The 19441-nt window shown below is 45.9% G+C and overlaps 1 protein-coding gene across 3 annotated transcripts; it reads left to right on the top strand.

Annotated features, from left to right (window-relative positions):
* The first annotated feature begins 724 nt into the window (after window positions 1–724).
* LOC125438356 (vitamin K-dependent protein C-like) lies at window positions 725–19098 on the top strand. 3 transcript variants are annotated; one of them, XM_048506770.1, is made up of 9 exons: window positions 725–2023; window positions 2541–2627; window positions 4718–4878; window positions 5769–5793; window positions 12749–12859; window positions 13843–14028; window positions 14583–14689; window positions 16546–16663; window positions 18450–19098. In XM_048506770.1, exons 2-9 carry the CDS (start codon window positions 2558–2560, stop codon window positions 19022–19024), a joined length of 1353 nt encoding a protein of 450 aa, XP_048362727.1. In that variant the 5' UTR covers window positions 725–2023; window positions 2541–2557; the 3' UTR covers window positions 19025–19098. The 3 variants fall into 3 exon arrangements, with proteins under 3 accessions (XP_048362727.1, XP_048362728.1, XP_048362726.1); XM_048506771.1 differs by having other exon boundaries at window positions 725–2627; window positions 13888–14028; XM_048506769.1 differs by having other exon boundaries at window positions 725–2627.
* Window positions 19099–19441: the final 343 nt, after the last annotated feature.

The raw sequence follows: 19441 nt of genomic DNA, 5'->3' as shown, positions 1-19441 counted from the left end.
TTCACTTCGCACTTGTCACATTACATGTTTGATAACAGTATTGGCCTCACGAATTCATCAGGATCATTATGGGTTAGTCATGCATTATTTGAAATCCACTGTGTGGCAAATACATGTGCTGCTTGTGATGGTGTGTTGGTGGTATGCTATGATAAAACCTTGCTGAATTGAACTACCTGGTGGTAATGCCGTATTACTTCTGGTAATAATCTAATTAAACTTCCTTTACATGAACACACTTGGCTTAGGGAACCAAACAGGTGAATAGACAAGACTGGAGTTTTTAACATTATATGTGCTTGCTTTTGCTATAGTTGTGTATATTCCTCTGTTTGTGTGTCTTAATTGTAATGGCCTTTGGCCATATACAATAAATGTTTTGCAAGTAGGCAAGAAGAAATACTAGGGAAAACAAACCCACTCATCTCCCTGCCATTAGCATTGCTGAGTTCACCCCAGGCTGCCCCATATAACCCTGATCCAAACCATATTTCTAATTTTATATTTGTACATACATACATGTGCATATCAACATAGGCACACTTCTTACCTCTCATGAAGTGGATTGCATGTCACCAAAATTTTCGTATCAAATCTTTAGTAAGTAAATCAGTGGAAAAATATTTTTAAGTTAATATGTGTACCTTCAGATGTCCTACCAACAACCCACTGCCTGAACAGTGTTTAAAATGTAATTACATCTAATTGGGAGTGTCCTGACTTCAGTTCCACATGTATACTGTTAAAAGTATCAAATGAACAGAACTCTCAAAAGCTTATGTTATGAACATCTTGTTGGTCCCTAAGGCACTACTGGACTCAAATCTAGCTGTGTAACAACTAGGTCAGGTTAACATTCCATTATCATACATGTAAAGGGCAGGGAGCATTGTTTTACTCCTTTGGGGAAATATATATTCCCCACCTCGCTCCCTGCATTAGAAATTAATAAAAGAGGGGAAATGTGACAGGAAAATGTGACTGAACAGACAAAAGTATGGAGCTGGGTGAAAGGAAAGGAAGAGGGAAAAGGACTACTGGAAACGACACTCTTGTTAGGAGGCCGCAGCCTGACATTGTAGCAGTTGTGAGCTGGGCTGGCGGTCTAGCCTTGATCTAGTGCTGGCTTGGTTGATGGGTTTAGCAGGGTATGCAAGCATTTGTCTGCTTGTAGTAGACATTGCAGAAAGGCTCCCTAATCAGAGCTGCTACCATTTACTGTACTCTGCCGTTCATGCGCTCTTAGTGGCTGCAGTGCAAAACTGCGTAGAATTTAAATGCAGCAAGACTCTAATTTCAGGGACCCTCAAGCTGACTCTGGCTCCAGGAGGTTTGTTCTTGCAACCTCTGGGTTCAGAAATACCTGGAGATTTGAGGGTGGACCCTGGGAAGGGAGGGACCCCAGTAGTCATGCAGCCAACCTTCCACAGAAGCCATTTTCTCGAGCAGCAGCGTAATGAATATTTAACATAATTTTAAAAAATGGTTTATATAGTTGGAGATCTCCAGAGCTGACCTGGCGGCTAGTAAATAGCAATCCTACCACAGTCCGCTCTTCTTGCCAGCCTTGCCTGCTATCACTTCACCAGGTTTGAGATAACCAAGGAAAGCAACTCTTTTGCAAGTACTTTTTCCCCCTATCAAATGGAGGGATTAGGACAGGAAAACCCTGACAGAAAACAATGCAAGGCTCTGAACGTGCAAAAAGTAAAATTTCCCCATTTACTTATGGGTCTTGGAACAAAGGCAAAATACAAATGGAGTAAATTTTGTCTTTCTGTTATCCTGGAGGATGTTCAGCACTGTTGTATCTTCACCACCAACAAAGAATAACATCGAAGATGTCTGAAAGCAAGTGATTCATGGTATTCCCCACAGAAGCAGTTTTTGTTTGACTGGAAGGAAGTTAAGTGTCTCTGTGAGTGTTTCTCTGATGAGTAAATATTTGAGGTTATGTATTAACTAGTGTCCTCTGGATCTAATGGCAGAACTGTAGGCAACAGTGATTCAGCTGGTGAAATCAGTAAGTCTTTTGGAAGTTTCTCTGCCCTCTGATTTTCCTTACTAGATTAACTTTTTTAAAACTAGCTAAAATTTATTAAAGGTTGCATGTGTGGAAAATAACTGTGGGAATCTGGTAAGGCAAAAATGAGAAAGGAATGTTTAATTTAATCTCTGATATCCCTCTGGCTTTGGAAACACAAACCTCTTGAAAGTCAGTGGAGTAATTTTTAGATAGGAACATAAAAGTTCATAGAATATGAAGAGAAATGTACTGTCATGAATAGACACAACCATGTCAGCTAATTGGCTATGTAAAGCAATGAGGAGCCATACCAGGATAAAATTACTGCCAGTTTCTATAAGATAAGTACATGGCTAAATATAAAAACCGAGCTGAACAATGTGCCATATTTTGTATTCCAAGTCACACATCTTGGAATGTGTTTCAATAAATGAAAATATTAATATTAAAAAAAAGACACAGGAGCACACATTTCCCTAAAATCTGTTGTCTACTTTTATGGTTATTCTCTTAGATCTTAAGTGTGGTGCAATGCGGAAAAACATTACCCTTTGGTTGTTTGCAGCTGCCTTTTTATTGCCTAGTGGACATGAAGCCTCAGGTACATCTTTCTTTCCTACATTGGTTTTGTTGGAGAAATTCTATGTCCTACAATCTATCCCCATTACATATTAAAACACACGGTTTGAAGAGCCCATACTGTCTATAGAATTCTCTTCAAAATAGATCTAAATGTCACAGTATGAGTGGCTGTGGTGAGAAAGGAAATACTTGAGCATTTATAGCTCATTGTTATGTAAAGCTTGGGAGAATCTTGAGTTCAGAAACACCATTTTTACAGTTGTGCGCAGTAGCCGCAGTGGCATTCGTTTTGAGTGCCTTAATGCAGAGAAGACGTGTTGGTAAAGAAAACCTAAGAGTTGGCATTCCATCCTCACAGGTTCTTTAGAACCGACTGTCTCAGCTGGGAAAATGGGCATCATAATGTAATCCTTCCTATCTTAAACTAAATCTCGCAAGAATAAATATAACTTTGCAATGTTTTCAGCTAATTTCAAAGCTTCCCTCACAGTGGAGGGAGAGACCACATTACTTTGCCAACCATAGGCAGTCTTGGCCCTTGAACTTTAAGTGGTATATACCAAATAAGTGATATCACTTAGTTATAAGACTGTTCCTGCTTATGGAGAACAATTGATACACTGAGCATCAATTCTTAAAACTCTATAGTAGGTAGCAGCAGCCTAAGTCCTGACTATTGCTGCATGACCAGCAATTATTTGGCATAGCTAGTCAGAACCTGAAGTTTCCTCAACAGAGAAAAAATATTTTCACAGGCCTTGCTTCAAGGAGTGGAGAGCATTGCAACTGCTTTGGAATCCATATATGTCTAGTTACTATGTACTGAACAGCATGCTGGTGACACAACAACCACATATTTATTTATTTAAAACATTTATTTGACAGCTTACAATACATATATATTGACGATGTAAATATACAATGCATATATGAAAACAGGTTCCATTGAAGCCCAGGTCTGTTGGCCTGGAAAATAGCTCTGCCAATCTGAAAGCCAAGTCAGCTCACCTGTAAGTCATACCAACATGTCTTATTGATGTCACACTGCCTTTACCCACAGACCACAACCAGGGAAGGAAACAAGGAAGCACAGCACAACTCTGCTGTGGCATACCTTGTGGCATACTTAGTAAGAGTACTGTAACTACCACCTTCCTGTGAGTTCTACAGGAGAATGATCAAGGGTCTACCTAAAAACACCCTTTCCTCAAGCCTACACACAGGGAAGGAGGAATGGACAGCTCAGTCATATTACCCGAACATCTTTACACTTGGCAGAGGAAACTGCAGTGCTAGCAGCACTGCTGGAGTTGCTTGGCTCTGTCTTTGACCATGGCAATGTTCCCAATGGGTGTCTTAAGGAAGGCTCCTCAGCAGGACTGTGGGTTTCAAATCTCCAGCTCCATCAGAGAGGAATGCAATGTGCCTGAGGTGCATCAAAAGCTGCATCTCTAAGGCTTAGAGGTGTGCTCCAGGTTTAGCAATATTATGCCATAACAATGTCTGTGTTCTACATTGACTATGTATATTGGTGCTCCCTTTTGGTACAAATTGCCATTTCTGTAGCATTCCCATGACCAAGGTCCATTTGTGTACATGCTTTCAAAGTATGCACTACATGAGGGCAAATAAATGTAAGTTGTAACCCTATGCATGTCCATGTGCCCTATTACCTAAGCTATGTATAGCCTAGCTGGGTTTTATATAGTTGTTGGAAGAGGTATGACTATTGTATCCGTTTCAGGACCCTACACCAATATGGCTGCACTGGCATCATGTTAAGACTGGTGTGTACCATCAGGGACTATGCCAGCATATCTCCAATACTGTGGCATATTTCCAGATTACTCCAGTGGGAAACTTAGTTGCTGTTCTAAGTATTAAGTACACATTCACTTTAGGATTGCACCTTTAATCTGCTTTAATTTTGTCCAGCTCAGCTTTTAGATGCTTCAAAGCATTCCACATTTTCTGTTCAGAACCCTTCAAAAAGGCTTTCCCCTCATCAATTATACTAAATGGAAAAGCATATTTGAGTTGTTAGTGCTTACTGCTAACAATGTGGTCTTGGTGGCTTGTATGGTTTTTAATTTTTGTTGTTGTCTAAAGTGTTTTACAGTGACAGGGAAGCAAATCAAGTACTGAAAATACAGAAGAGGGCAAATAGTTTCTTGGAAGAGCTCAAAGGAGGCTTTTTGGAGCGAGAATGTTATGAAGAACAATGTGACTTTGAGGAAGCCAGTGAAATATTTAAAACCAAGGAAGCAACAGTAAGTTGTTGTAATACAATTGTGACGATCAAATCACAATCCCATGTTGACACATACTGTGGTCTGAGTGAGGCCAACCCAAATCATTCAATTGTCCTGAGAAGCTATTCATTCCAGCACTGTCTGTGATGTTACAAATGATTTTGGGAGCTCTCTTGGACTGGCTGATGCTTTGTTGGCATCCTTAAAAGCATTGTCAAGCAATCCCTTGAGTTTCTTGTTTTGGTGGGTGTCTGTGGAGCCATGTGACTGTTGGTAGAATTATGTATGCAATGGAGTGGTTGTATGGTCACATTTACCGTCTGCTCCATTTCCAATTCATTTTCAGTGTCTTTGCACATACTTGTTTTGTTGTAAGATGGAAATATGTTATAGCAAGAATATGACTATGATCTATTCAACTCCCATTTCTGACATATCTAATTTAGGTGTGTAAACTGTGCTGAAATCATGCCAATTTCAGATGAGATAAATCTATAGAATGTCTCTGAAATCAATATTAGTTGACACTGGGTTGGGATGAGGTGCATCATCTCAGTAGAACTGAGTTGCATCTTAACATCATCTCACTTGGAGTTGCAGCCTGTTGTTTCCAGGGGAATAATTTCCCTGAGAATGTTGTCCATTAGCTTATTCCAATATTGCAATATGTGCAAGACAATGTGGAAAGGAAATCTCTTTTGACAGTGCCCAACCTGGCAAAGGTTTCTTTTGACAAAATTTCTTTTGGCAAAGTTTGTGCTTCTAGTTTATTCTAGTTTATTCTCATAATGACTCTATCAAGGGTGATGATTATCCTATATGCACAAAAGTGTGATGCGATGCAGTGAGGGTCCATTTATGCAAAACAGTCTGTTTCCAACTTTAACCTAGATTTTGTGTCTTTGCAGCTGAATTTTTGGACAAAATATATTGGTAAGTACAGAAGGGTCCACTTTTTATGTTTATAGTGGGTATTTTCACTTCTTTTATTTCTTTCTTCCCCTGAACACTGATTTTTGTACTCCAAAGTATTGTTATCTCCAGATGCATTAACTTAATGCTACTTGCTCTGGTTTGTGTTACAAAGAGAATTCGGTGGGTACTTTCCATTTTCTTTACTACAGATGTTACAAACATTCCATGACTTGGCGGAATGTGAGCATCTAGTGATTCAACCATTTTGAACCAGGGTTCCATTCAAAAATTCTCCATTGTCTGGGGACTGTGCCCCTGAACTCCTGCCCCAAAAGCCTGGGAGAAGCTCTGGAAGAAAGACTTACCCAGACCTTGGGGGCACGCAGGGCAGCAGGTGGCGGTGGACAGACACTATGGAGCAAGGCAGGGTTGAGACCTGCCCTGGGCTGCCTGGGCTCCAAAGGCCACATAGTGGCAGAAGAGGCCTGGAAGCAGGCAGAGCCTTGTCCAGGGATGGCCCAATGGCACACCAGAAGCCCAGGTCCTCAACAAGGGGCCTGCAGCAGGCCCAAAAGTGCAACTGAAGCCTCTGCAGTCTTGGAGCAGTAGCAGGGAAGAGATGGGTGTAGTCGACCCACGTGGTCAGCGTAAGAACGAGACGAGACGCGGAGATAACATCTGGTGGAGATCGCCAGCAGCGGGAGCCCGGAGGTCCGTGTTCCTAGCGAGTCTCCCGCGTGCCGGTTCCTGGCACCTTTTATTGTTATTCTATCGGGGGCGGGTAGGAGGGAGGACCGGGGGGAGTTCCGGGAGAGCGGGAGGCGGGAGGTCGGGAGATCATCATGTGATGCATGATCTCACCTGGCTACGTGCGGAGAGGAGCGTAAGCGTCTGAGCCTAATCCTCACCTGGGGGCAAGACCATTGTCCCTGCGCCCGGTGACTGAGCCAGACAGTTCATGACCCGTGACTCATAGGGGATGAGGAGTGGGGGTGCGGTGCGACCAGAAGGCCGTAGGTCCGTTGGCGTCCCAACGTTTCTACCACGGTGCTGCTGGGTCAGCAGTGCATTACTACATCTCCTCCTTTTTTACATTTTAGAAAAGGGGGACCGAAATGCTAAGGGGTGATTTAAAGGGACGCTTGTCTCCTCCGGGCTTCGCCTGGTCAAGCTGACCGAGCTGCTTGTGTAACATTAGAACTTGGTTGCGGGTAAGGGACATTCGAGGGGCTTCTTACACACGCTACAGGCAATATTAGACACACATTGAACGAAACAAGATCCGATAACGAGGCACACAATTAAACCAATGCAGAGCTGCACAATAGCACTCAACCATCCTCCCGGCAGCCAGCTCCAGAGGGCTGACCACCAATGGGGCAAAACATCATATTTCAGATTAGATACAACTTCTTGCAGCTCACGTACTTTCATATGAATCAATTGGGAATTATCAGAAAGATTAAAACAACACATATTATGTACATTCTCACAACCTTGGTGATGTAATAACAATAAGTAATCAATAGCGACAGGATTGTCTAGGGTCGCTTGACGAAGTTCCTGCTGCTCGGAGGCCAGAGCATCCAGAGCAATGGAGGTAGAATTGATGGGCTTCGCCAGGGCACAGGCCAGCCGGCCAATAGTCTTAGCATTGTAAGAAGCGAGTCCGGGGACTCCCACTAGGGAGTTGCGAGGGAGACGAACTCCGCTGGAGAGGCTGCGACCGCGTCAGCTCCGGCAGGAGGGGTCGAAGGCAGAGCGGAGCGGCGGCGGCGGCGTCCGGGCTCCCCGGTGGAGCCTGGGGTAGGACGCATGGTGAGGCGACTGAGGCAACAAAGAGTTCCGCAGAGAGTCGGGCGGGAATGTAGTTAAGCGTTCTCTCGCCTCAGGGCCAGAACCAGCCCCTGTGGAACAGGATGTTTCCTAACACGGGGAATGTCCTCCATGTGTGTGCAGTTCCAATTGGCCGAGCCGATGAATGGGCCCGGGTCGGTTCCCCGTTTGGCTGCGCCGGTGATGCGGGCGCAGGTGTTAGATTCGTGGTTAGCGACAGTCTTGGTGACAAGGGAGAGAGCGCCAGCCGGGAGGGTTTGGACGACGGGTCCCCAGTCGGCGCTCATCGAGTACCTGATGGATGAGGCATTCATGAAGGGGCTTAGCCCAGACTCCGGTAGGAAGTCTCCGGGCGCTTTGCAGACGGGGAGCAGGCAGGAGCTTAGCAGGCTCCCGACTCCTAGGTACTGGCCCAGGCAGAAAGATGAGACGTTGGCAGCGGCAGCAAACTGCTCCCAGATGTTGGTCTGGTGAAAGCTCGTCAGGGGGTGGCCGAGCGCCATCGGCAGGAGGCAGTAGAGCAGGCCAAGCATGGGGGCCGCCCGGTTGGCGGTGTTGATCGCAAAGAGAGCGTACAGAGGTTCTCGTGTCTCGGGTGGTCTTGCTGGCGCAGCAGCTCTAGGGCTTGGCTGGTGGTCGCCTTGACGTCTCCCCAGGTCATTCGGATCTTTGGGCGTTGGCGACGGCGTTCCTGTTGAGACCGCTGGGCGGGATCCTTTAGAGAGATGTGTTCCATCTCCGGGATGGGGTTGGTTTCCTCCTGGCGCCATTCCATGGGTTGGCCTGTCATGGCAAATCGGAGTCCACAGGGACCTGTAGGAAGAGGGACTGAAACACACCCCCTTTCCCCAGGCATTATAATGGGTCCCGCCCAGGCTCAGCTTCTAGAGCCAATGGCGGGAGATCGGGATCGGGTTTCTTGTTTGAGTCAGTGGGGTTTAGAGTTTAGAGTTTTAATTATAAGAAGGCTTGTTTTGGCAGCCCTGTGAAGGTTAAGCTTTTAATGCAATCCTCCTGGGGCTACTCCTCTCTTCTTTAATTCGTTTGAGAGGAGGGCAGGAGGTAGGCGACCCTGGTGGGAATTGGCTTCAGAGCCGCCATCAGGGTGCGTCAAAGCGAGGGTCCGGAAAGCCTCGAGGGGAGGGAACAGGCGGGTCCTGGGGATTGTGGGTATGCATGCGATCAGCAACACAAAAGGGCTTTTGGAAGCGCCTTTGGGGATGGGTGCATCCGAGAATGATGCACCAGGCGATTAGAGGCAGATTCCTCGCACACAAACAAAAAGGGGGGGTTTTCTTTGCAAGGGAGTTGCACTTACCGTGACCTTGGTGGCTAACGCAGGGGAGCTGGATGGTGCTAAAATTTTGTGATCGAATTATCTTGGGAATTGCCGCCTGCCGAGACCGCCCTTATAGGGGCGGCTTCGGCTAGGCGCCTGGCCTTTAACGTGGTATTGATAAAGTTGCCAGGCGCTGGGCAGCCATAACCCAAACGGGTTTGGGTATTAGGGGCATAATGGTGGCAGCCCCTTTTTAACCTGGGGCCTGTCCTGGCAGTGCTGCGGTACCAGGACGGGCCCAGATTTTAATCCAGGAGGGCCAGTCAGCCAATTGGCCCTCCCGCCTCTACTACTGGTCGAAAAACAGAAGGAGAAGAGGAGGGGAGAGGGAAACAGTTTTCTTACGGAAATAGAAAGTAATTTTTGGAAGGCACGATTGGGATCAATGATCTGTGACGGCTTTACCCATCCCAGACCAAAGTCGTTTTGACCTGACTCATGAGGTCCCTTCCCCAGAGATTGACATGGATGTCTAAAACGATGGGGCGGACTGTGAGCCGTCCGCTCGAGCCCTGGGCTGTTGGACCGTGGAGCGGGCGGATGCTCCGTCACGCATGGTTTGTCTCCCCACCCCCCAGATGTGTGGGCAAGCCTCGGTCGGTTACTGGTCGGGCCACTCGGCTGCTCTGATGACGGTAACATCAGCGCCGTGTCCACCAGGCCCTTGAACATACATCCTTCTATGGCGAAGCTCCAGGTATGTATGCGGGAGCTCCCGATAGGCCTCTCCACCGCGACGGTGGTGTAGGCGCTGCGCCATGTTGGCTGCTGGGGCTTGTAGCCTTTATTGGGTCGGCAGCGGGCAGCGCATGGGGCAAGAGAATCAACTGAGCGCAGCTGGCTCCGCAGGCAACTCCTGTGGGATGTTTGTCCAGACTTGGAGATGGATGGGTCCTTGGTGCGTGGAGTCGATCACTCCGGGGACGATGAACAGTCCCTGTTCAGCGGCAGAGGCCTTTGGCAGCACTAGCCCAATAGTCCCGGTAGGGATGGGCTCGTCATACTGGGTTGGGGCGACAAGAACCCTCGTGGGGGGAACTTAAAGGAGATGGGCTGGGTGCATGCGAGCGAGATGCCACGAGAGGGGGGTGGTTTTGGCAGGGGCCTTGGTGTTTGGGTCTGCTCAGTATTCTCCTCCTTGGTCTTGGGCTGGGGAGACGCTCGGGCGGGAGTTTCACGGGCAGTCGTTTCTCCAGTGGAAGCCTTTCTGGCATCGTGGGCACCGGGTTTTAGGTGGCCTTCTCCTCCTGGGGGAGGGCCCTCCTCCATCGGGGTTGTAGGCCCCCCACCGGGCTGCCTACACTCCCTTCGAAGTGTCCGGGTCTGCCGCAGTTAAAGCAGTCATCCTGAGGCTGCCTCCCGCCGTGGAGAGTGCTGCGGCGAGGCGCCCACCTTGGTGGGCGGAGGATCCGATGTCCTGGCAAGCCTTAAGCATGTCGGCCAGTTCAGGATTTTTGCCCAGGCCCGTGATTGCCCTGCGGCACTCCGTGGAGGCGTTCTCTTTTGCGAGGCACATGAGGAGCTCGTTTTGGGCCTCTTCGCTATCTACCTGCCTCTTGAGCGCTTCCTGGAGCCTGTTCACAAACTCGGCATAGGGCTCTTGGGGTTTTTGCCGGATGGTGGAGAAACTCTGGGTTGGCTGGCCGGCATTGGGACTTTGATAAATCGCCTTATAGGCGCACTCAGAGGCGAATCGTATAGCGGTGGCCTCAGGCAGGACAATCTGATCGTTGGGGTTGGCGAAAGCATCGAAACCGTAAAGCTGAGCGGCTGTGTAGGCGCCGCCGGAGGCGGCTCCCCTGCTGATGCATTGCTGGCGGAACTCGCTTTCCCAGATCACAAATTGTGCAGGGCTCAGGAGCATGCGAATGGTTCCAGTCGTCCGGAACCATTAGGTGATTCCTCGCGATTGCCTCCAGCATGCCTCTCACGTAGGGGCTAGTGATTCCTACGTCTCGCATCGCTTTGCGGAGCTCGGTGAGGATGTTATAGTTTAAAGGGCGGTACTCGACAATCCGCCGAATGACGCCACCCTCCCCCTCGGTATCTGTGAAATGGACAGGGCACAATGCAAGAATATCGGCATCGTCTTCCGTCAGGGTTTCTTTCTTCTGCAGATCGTGGCTAATACGTTCTGCGAGAGTTTTGAAACCCGCGCCATTACGTGGCGCTGACGGAGGTGCAGTGGCTTCGGAAAATGAAGGCGGAGCAAGGGGAGGGGGCGGCTGAGCCACGGGAGAGTTTGAAATGGGCGAAGGAGCAAGGGGGGCAGAAGGAGGACAGGCGTCCAATTTAGTGGATAGAGAAAATTCCGGGGTTGAAATTGAAGGTGAAAAGATCGAAAGGAGGGCGCCCTACGGCAAGGGAGCCATAGGTCTGCAGGCTGATGGCGACATAACATTGTCTCCATCGCCAGTAGCAGTGACATCGGCGCTTAGGCTCTGTCGCGAAAAGAGTGCGCCCGATGTTTTCCCAGTCCTTAAGATTCAATGTCCCCCCCTCTGGGTACCATGGACACTGAGCTTCAATCTCCTCAACCAATTTGCGCAGCTCCCTTCTCTTTACGGGGACCCTGCCGCATTTCGCTAACGCTTTCAGTTCGTCAACGTGCTTGTCATAAGCCCTGCTTTTGCAAACTCCCATACTCACCGGTGTTCCGTCGGACGAGAGTGTCCTAGGACGCGTGTCTCTGGATGCGCCGATCCAGAGGACAGGCGATACCGAAACGGTGGTCCCTGGATGCGCCGATCCAGCGGACTTCGGTATCGCGGCCCTTTCCCAGGCGACGGTGAGCAGGGTGGAGGTTCGAGGGGATTCCCGGGTTTCGGCACCAGCTTGTAGTCGACCCACGTGGTCAGCGTAAGAACGAGACGAGACACGGAGATAACATCTGGTGGAGATCGCCAGCAGCGGGAGCCCGGAGGTCCGTGTTCCTAGCGAGTCTCCCGCGTGCCAGTTCCTGGCACCTTTTATTGTTATTCTATCGGGGGCGTGTAGGAGGGAGGACCGGGGGGAGTTCCGGGAGAGCGGGAGGCGGGAGGTCGGGAGATCATCATGTGATGCATGATCTCACCTGGCTACGTGCGGAGAGGAGCGTAAGCGTCTGAGCCTAATCCTCACCTGGGGGCAAGACCATTGTCCCTGCGCCCGGTGACTGAGCCAGACAGTTCATGACCCGTGACTCATAGGGGGATGAGGAGTGGGGGTGCGGTGCGACCAGAAGGCCGTAGGTTCGTTGGCGTCCCAACGTTCTACCACGGTGCTGCTGGGTCAGCAGTGCATTACTACAGATGGGGCCCTGCCTGGCCAGGAAGGAACGGGAGGAGCAAGTGGGCTGGATGAGAGCCCTTAAAGGCTCTGAGAGAAAAGCCCAGGGGAAAGGCTGGGAGTGGAACCCAGAGGAAATAAAAAGGGCGAGGGCCTGGACGACCAAGGAGAATGCTACCCTGAAGCTACGGCCCAACTCAGGACCTGATAGTTTTTGGAAAGGGCCGCTGAAGTGCAGCTTCATACAGATACCCTGTTAGAAACCAGAGGAAGGGCTCCTCAGACCTTGGGGAGAGGCATCCCAGACAGTACGAGGGCTCAGAGGCTCAACACCCATTGTTCCCCAAAACTCACTGCTTTTGTGGCTGTTGGTACTTCTGGGAATCTCATAGGCATAAGAGAGATAAAGTATATTGAAGGAAGTAAGCTACATAGGTTGGTTGGGAGAACCTGCAAAACATGTATTTGGCCTGTAACTTGCAGTGTACTACATAGCACATTGTCTGAGTTTCTCTGCAAATGTCTTTTTAGATGGAGATCAGTGTGAAAATGTGACATGTGTCAATGGAACCTGCGTGGACAGCTTTGAGCGATTTAGCTGCGTTTGTAACTCAGGATGGGAGGGTCACCTGTGCCAACATGGTAATTACAGACTTCAGTCCTCCATTAAAGCACAAACATTGTGTATTGGTTAAAGCTCAGAGGAGTATTTAAATCATTGCAGAAAATACTTGTTGATCCAAAGATATTTCCCGATGACTACTTCTTACAGGCTGTACAAAAAAGGTTCTACCAAACAAAAACAAATCTGTTGCTTCTTAGCAGTGAAGGAATAACCTTGCAGGAAGGTTTTCCCTCATCAGTTGTTGGAATAGGTTAACAAAGTGTAGTTGCACACTCCTGTGTGTTTGAAGTGGGTACATCTTGCTGCAGCTAGAAGCAAAAATGTGGTTTCCTGGCAACAAAATAAGAGTAGTTTGAATGGTGGGAAAGTTGCAACATTCCCCTCACTAATGGCCAACCTCTTCTCTAAATCTCAACCACAATATTCCTAAATCTCCAATAAGAGCTGCCTCAGAGCTCATTTACACCAGATGAAATGTGCCATCTGCAAATTCTGAGTCCATTACAACAAACTATATTGCAAAACAATCTAGTTAGATCTCTGGCAGCAGATAGTGAGGGCTCTGCAGGGCTGGCATCTGCATATCCTTAAGTGGGGATGCTGCTGGACCCAAGGTTTCCCCATTGCTAGAGCCCTTGCTCATTCATTGCCCACTCCAACCATCCACTCTCCCTACTGCATTCACTGCCCAATGCCATTAGGGGAAAGGCTATAGGAATTTGTGAGCTTGGGCAGTGAGAAGGCTTGTAAGCCAACAAAGGAAGGATATGCAAGCAGGTGGGAAGAATGCAGGTGACTGGAATGCAAGGAGGGCAACAGTGCTGGGTTGTGTGCAGAGGAGGGGAAGGGGGTCCAATAATGGATCCAGTCCGGGTTCCTAATTACCTTATACTACAGACAAAACAGTTTTGGGTCATCTGAATTAACCCTCAATTAGTTTTATTTCTGTATAGCTTCAAAGAGGTCATTAAAGTGACTCCAGTTAATCTTTCTGTGACAGATAATGCCTTTTTTCATCACTTCTTTTATTGCTCTTGCTACCCAGTGACCAACTACACCAACTGCTCTATTGACAATGGAGGCTGTGACCATTTCTGTCATGAGGATGAAGTGAAGGACCAGCGTTCCTGCAGTTGTGCTTCAGGATACCAACTGAAGGATGATCACACTTCTTGTCAAACTGTTGGTAAGGAAGAAGGAAGCACAGATGGCAAAGGTGGGATTTGGGGAAAAGAGGAATTTCAGCTGCACATACCATAAAGCCAACCCTCTGAAGTAGCCATTTTGTCCAAAGGAACTGATCTCTGTAGCTGTCTGAAGTCTTTTGGGGAGGAGACATATGGATTCCAACATGCATTAGAAAAAGTTGATAAGATCATTTCTAAAATACTGAAAATATTAGCATTTTATTAAACTACAGTTTTGTGTGATATCTCACAAACACAGGAAAAAACAAAGTAATAATTCCTTGTGTAAAATAGCTCTTTCTAAAATTTAATTATGATTACAAAAGATACAGCCATACTATTTACTGAAAAGATACTTCAGATTGATCAGCTGGAAAGTTGGGAATGAAACAATTAATTATATTTATACAGTTTCCAGAAATAAGGAAAGTACAAAATGATTTTGAACATTTTGATTGAAACATAGGGTGGATTTTTGGGAGGTAAGCACAATCTGATAGGGATGGTTTGGGTCATAATCTTTCCATACAATCTTTCAATTACCTTTTTGCAGTGGAGTTCCCCTGTGGGAGAGTTGTGGATCCCCAGTCTCCGATCAGCGGGCTGAACATAAAACTCATTTCAGGGAAACCTGGAAAAAAAGGAGACAGCCCTTGGCAGGTAAGGAGTTTTGAAGAGTTCTTCAGTTATCAGCAGCTGCTTCTATTGGGGAAATTTCCTTTCCCACCAACTAGCACAAAATTTCCTATTCAGTCACTCTAAAGTGACAGACGCACACATACCGTGTATTTTGCCACAGTTTGCTAAGCAACATTTTTTCTTGTTTACCCATCCTACTTGACATATCAGCCAAGAACCACCGTGCAGTCCTCCTAGATAGAGATTTATTTTGCTCTTGCTCTCAGCATGTTTGACTCCTGCTGAATCCCAACCAATCCAAAAGGCAAGGTGTTTGAGAAGAATAAGTATGGTGTTCTAGCGGCACTTGGATTGGTTTCCAGGGCAGCCCAGGTTGTCAAGACTTTTTTCATCCTTATCCCACTTCCCAGCAATTCTGCTGCCAGTAGCATCATCCCTTATTTTTTTGCTTTTTGACATCATGTTGCAGGTGACTTATTGCAACCCCATAGGGTTTTCAAGGCAAGAAGCATTCAGAGGTGGTTTGCCATTGCCTGACTCTGCATAACAAGTGTGAACTTATTTGCAGTCTCCCATTCAGGTATTAACCAGGGCCAACTATACTTAGCTTCCAAGATTTAATGAGATCAAGTTAGCCTGGGCTACCCGCTGGGCTAGACTACAGTACACAGTAGTCATAGCAGATTTAACTAAAGCATACCCAGCTTGTGCCTAAGCTCAGGTTATTACTTATGTGAAGGAGTGTCTGTGTGCCATCCTGATCTCCAACTGCATCACCAGCTCAGGTACATTGTGTGGAACATCAGGAGCAGTTATCAAAAAATTTCAGTCTGGACTTGGATTGCTGATTGGATATTAAACCCAGTTCATAGTCTTGTGAAATGTCGGCTTTGCAACAGGTAAATGTAGAGAAATGTAGGGAAATGTAGGAAAAGAGGAACTGTAGGCTTTACAACAGGTATACACAGTTACTTATGGGAAGAAAAACCAGATTTAAAGAAACAGCTGATAAAAAAAGACTTGTGTGTAATAAGAAAGTTGAAATCTGGAAAAAAACACATCTACGACTCAGCCCTGCAACTTCACCTCTAAAGTCCCTGATGAAAGCACACAGCAATGCTGAAACTTTAAAGAAGAATTATAATATACAAAGATATGATTAACAAGCAACAAGAAATTAAATCATGGTGAACAGTAACGAAAGAGGGAAGAAAAATACAATGGCTGACATATTTCCAGATCTCATCTGGACTCAAAAGAGAACTAAGTTCACAGAGAGGAATACTATGGGATTTAACAGACTTCAAAAAATAGATTATAACACAGATTCAATATTTGATGGGCGGAATATATAAGATTTTACTGAAAATGGAAACACAAATGGAACAACTAAAAACAGGTATGATGAAATGGATGCAAAACTTCAAGGAAGATAACTCTTCAATGATAGGGATCGTTACGGTCTAAAAATATTAAATTTACTGCAAGTCAGATTTTGAAGGAGAACTGATATAAAATGTTTTTCAAATGGTACATTATCCCTGAAGTGATTGAGAAAATGACAAAACAACATGATGGTATATGTTGGAGATGTAAGAAAGGTCGGAACCTTCTTTCACATGTGGTGGACTTGTAAAAAAATCAAGAAGCAGAAAAGCACAGCTCCATTAAATGTGAGACGAAAATTCTATGCAGTTTATTCCAAGCCATTAAAAATATCTTAATTGGAAAAATATTGGGACTTTATCTAAACACAGGAAGCAAAATATTAGATGCTGAGAACTCCAATAGAGCTATGTTGAACATAGCTGTAAAGTAAATAATACCGTATGTGAAAATGAGTCAGTGGCCCTATATCTTTTCTTTTTTTGTTTCAGGTTATGCTGATCAATGGAGCAGGAAAATTTAAGTGTGGGGGTGTTCTCATACACCCCACCTGGGTGCTAACAGCTGCTCATTGTTTGGAGGGTGAAGGAGTATTCAAATTGAAATTTGGTAAGGAGAAAGGATGCCTTTCTTTGTAATATGGGACACTTCAATCAATACATTAGGGCTTTTCCTTCCCGGAAAATAATGGGCAGGACATAGAGACACACAAGGGTGGTCTGACCATCAAGACTCCCAGAAAAAGTCCCAGTGGACCAATGGTTTTGGGGCCACCTCCTTTGCTGAGACTACTCTGGCCCCAACTGAGACAAGATTCACCTCACAGTCCTGTGGGAGCCAGGTTGGCTCCAGCAATACATGGGACAGGTGCACATTGCCACCATGACCAGAACCTGCTCTTTCTCCCCTTGTCATATTGGGGGAAGGATAGATGTGTGGGTGGGCACTTTTCCAGGATCATTTTTGCTCCCTATCTACCTTTGGAGACATAGAGTATGGTCTCTTCAGTACTCAAGTTAAGACTAGACTAGAAAGACTAAGAAGTGCTAAACGAGCTAGGCTGACAGATATTAATTCAGTTATCAGAGTCAAAGAACTAAGAGTTTGTTAACTCACTATAGTGGGATTTCTGGGTTGTGTGGTTGTGGTCTGGTGGTTTTTGCTCCTTATGTTTCAGCCGCATCTATGGCTGGCATCTTCAGAGGCATGTCATGGTAACATGTTTCTCTTAGTGGCACAGTGTGGAGTGATTGTGTCGTGGAGTATATGTTTTGTCTACCTCACAGAGTGGTGAGACACATTTGTATGTGTCAGGGTGGAGTTCATTTACATTTGCAATTACATTTCTAACTGCAAATGTTAATGCATTTGCAATTGCATTAACATGTATCTGAGTGAAGTTCATTTGTTGTTGCATTTCAATTTCTCTGGTTTTTGCTTTTGATGATTTTTAATACTGGTAGTCAGTTTTGTTGGTTTTTATTTGTTAGATATATGTCTTACCATTACATCTTGGAATTAACACAAAGGCAATAAAATCCAAACTTGTTTTATTGTTGCTTGCAACATTTAAGTTATGTAAATCTTGAAGCATCCACATCCATTTCCCCAGTGCATCAAATATTTTAAACTCAGGTTGTACAATTAGCAGAATTAAGTGGAAAATCTTTTCTGGACTAGGCTTTAGGTGCAGGCATATATGAAAAAAATAAATGAGCAGGCTGGAGGAGCTGAATGCTCCATCAGATGCACACACCAAAAAGTCCCCACAAGTAGACAAATAGCCTATCAGAGAGAACACTTTGCTAAATCTTTCTCCCTGACTTGCTAGTTTTCTATGGATAGTTTAGGATGCAATCTAATGTATAATTCCACAAGGAAGTCTTTTAATACTTAAGCAGAGGCCTGCAAATAACTTTTTGGCTGGTAAATTATGGTATAGGCTATCACTCTGCTACTTTCATACCTAGCCAGTCAGGTAATGATCAGACTGTCTTTCTTGCTTTGCCATCCCATCTCATTCTAAATGCAAGTTCCCACCCACACACCCCTACTCCTTGCTTATGGTTTCTCCCCCATCCCCCCTTCAGCTTATGTGGTTCTGTGGTAAAGCTTCACCATCTCAAGTTCAGTACAATGCAAGATTCTGTTAGATGGATAAACTGGCCCTTTGACTTTACTCTGCAGAAAAGCAGATAGCCACCACTTCCTAGTGTTAAGTTGTACTACTTTCCTTGGGATTCAGGAAAGGAAGGGTGACTCACAATACACACACACACACACACACACACACACTTTAAAAGTTTTACTTCATTGTTTTGAGAGGTGTGGATTTAAGAGGCCTGGATTCATGAGAACAGTACTCACTCTCTCTGCTTTCTTGTTGCTCTTATAGGCAAATATCACCGCTGGCGAACAGATGATGGAGAGCAAGCTATCTTCACCGATAAGCTAGTGCCTCATGAAAACTACTCCAGAAGTACCTCTGATAATGACATTGCACTGCTGCACCTGGCCCATCCAGTTTTCTTCAACAAGTACGTGCTGCCCATATGCCTACCCATCAAGAACCTTGCAGAGGAGCAGCTAATGAAAGAAGGGACACGGATGGTGGTGACTGGCTGGGGCAGCCAGAGTGGGAACTCAGCAAATAACTACACTTCTGTCCTCAATTACATCGAAATCCCAGTGGCACCTCGGAATGAATGTGTCCATGCTATGCATAATTCAGTTTCAGATAACATGCTGTGTGCAGGGATCGTAGGAGATCAGAGGGATTCCTGTCATGGGGACAGCGGTGGTCCTATGGTCACTCAGTTCAAGAACACCTGGTTCCTAGTCGGGTTGGTGAGCTGGGGAGAAGGCTGTGGGAAACTTGATAACTTTGGAATCTACACAAAGGTCAGCTCTTACCTTGAATGGATTAATCAGCAAATAAAAGCACCACTAAAACCTGAAAAAGGAAAGTAACAATCACTTTGGTAACGTGCTCAATTTTATCGTATGGCAAGCATTTTCTGCTAATAAATACAGAGTATACCAAATGAGAGTGTGCTGCATTCCTTAATTATTTCCTTCGTTTGTATGTCATAGTTGGGCAGAAGGTAGACCGTGGACCACTGCTCAATTTTTGGTGAATCACTTCATCCCCACCAGTTACACTTATTCTTACAAAGAGTTCTAGTCTGGTCCAGCAAAACACTTCTTACATCTTTAAAGGTTGCATAGTTAGGTTGACTCAGCATATATTATCCTTTAAGAAATGTATTTAAAATGTTTCTATGCCAACATTCTATCCAGCTTAGCGTCCCTAATGTCAAAAGCATTAAAACAAGCAAAATCTGTAGTATAAACCAATTAAAAACAACAACTTGACAGACCGCATAC

This window comes from Sphaerodactylus townsendi, linkage group LG08, assembly GCF_021028975.2.
Source record: "Sphaerodactylus townsendi isolate TG3544 linkage group LG08, MPM_Stown_v2.3, whole genome shotgun sequence".
NCBI classification, from domain to species: Eukaryota; Metazoa; Chordata; class Lepidosauria; order Squamata; family Sphaerodactylidae; genus Sphaerodactylus; species Sphaerodactylus townsendi.
The sequence above is the reverse complement of the archived record's forward strand: the minus strand, read 5'-3'. Positions and strand labels throughout refer to the sequence as shown.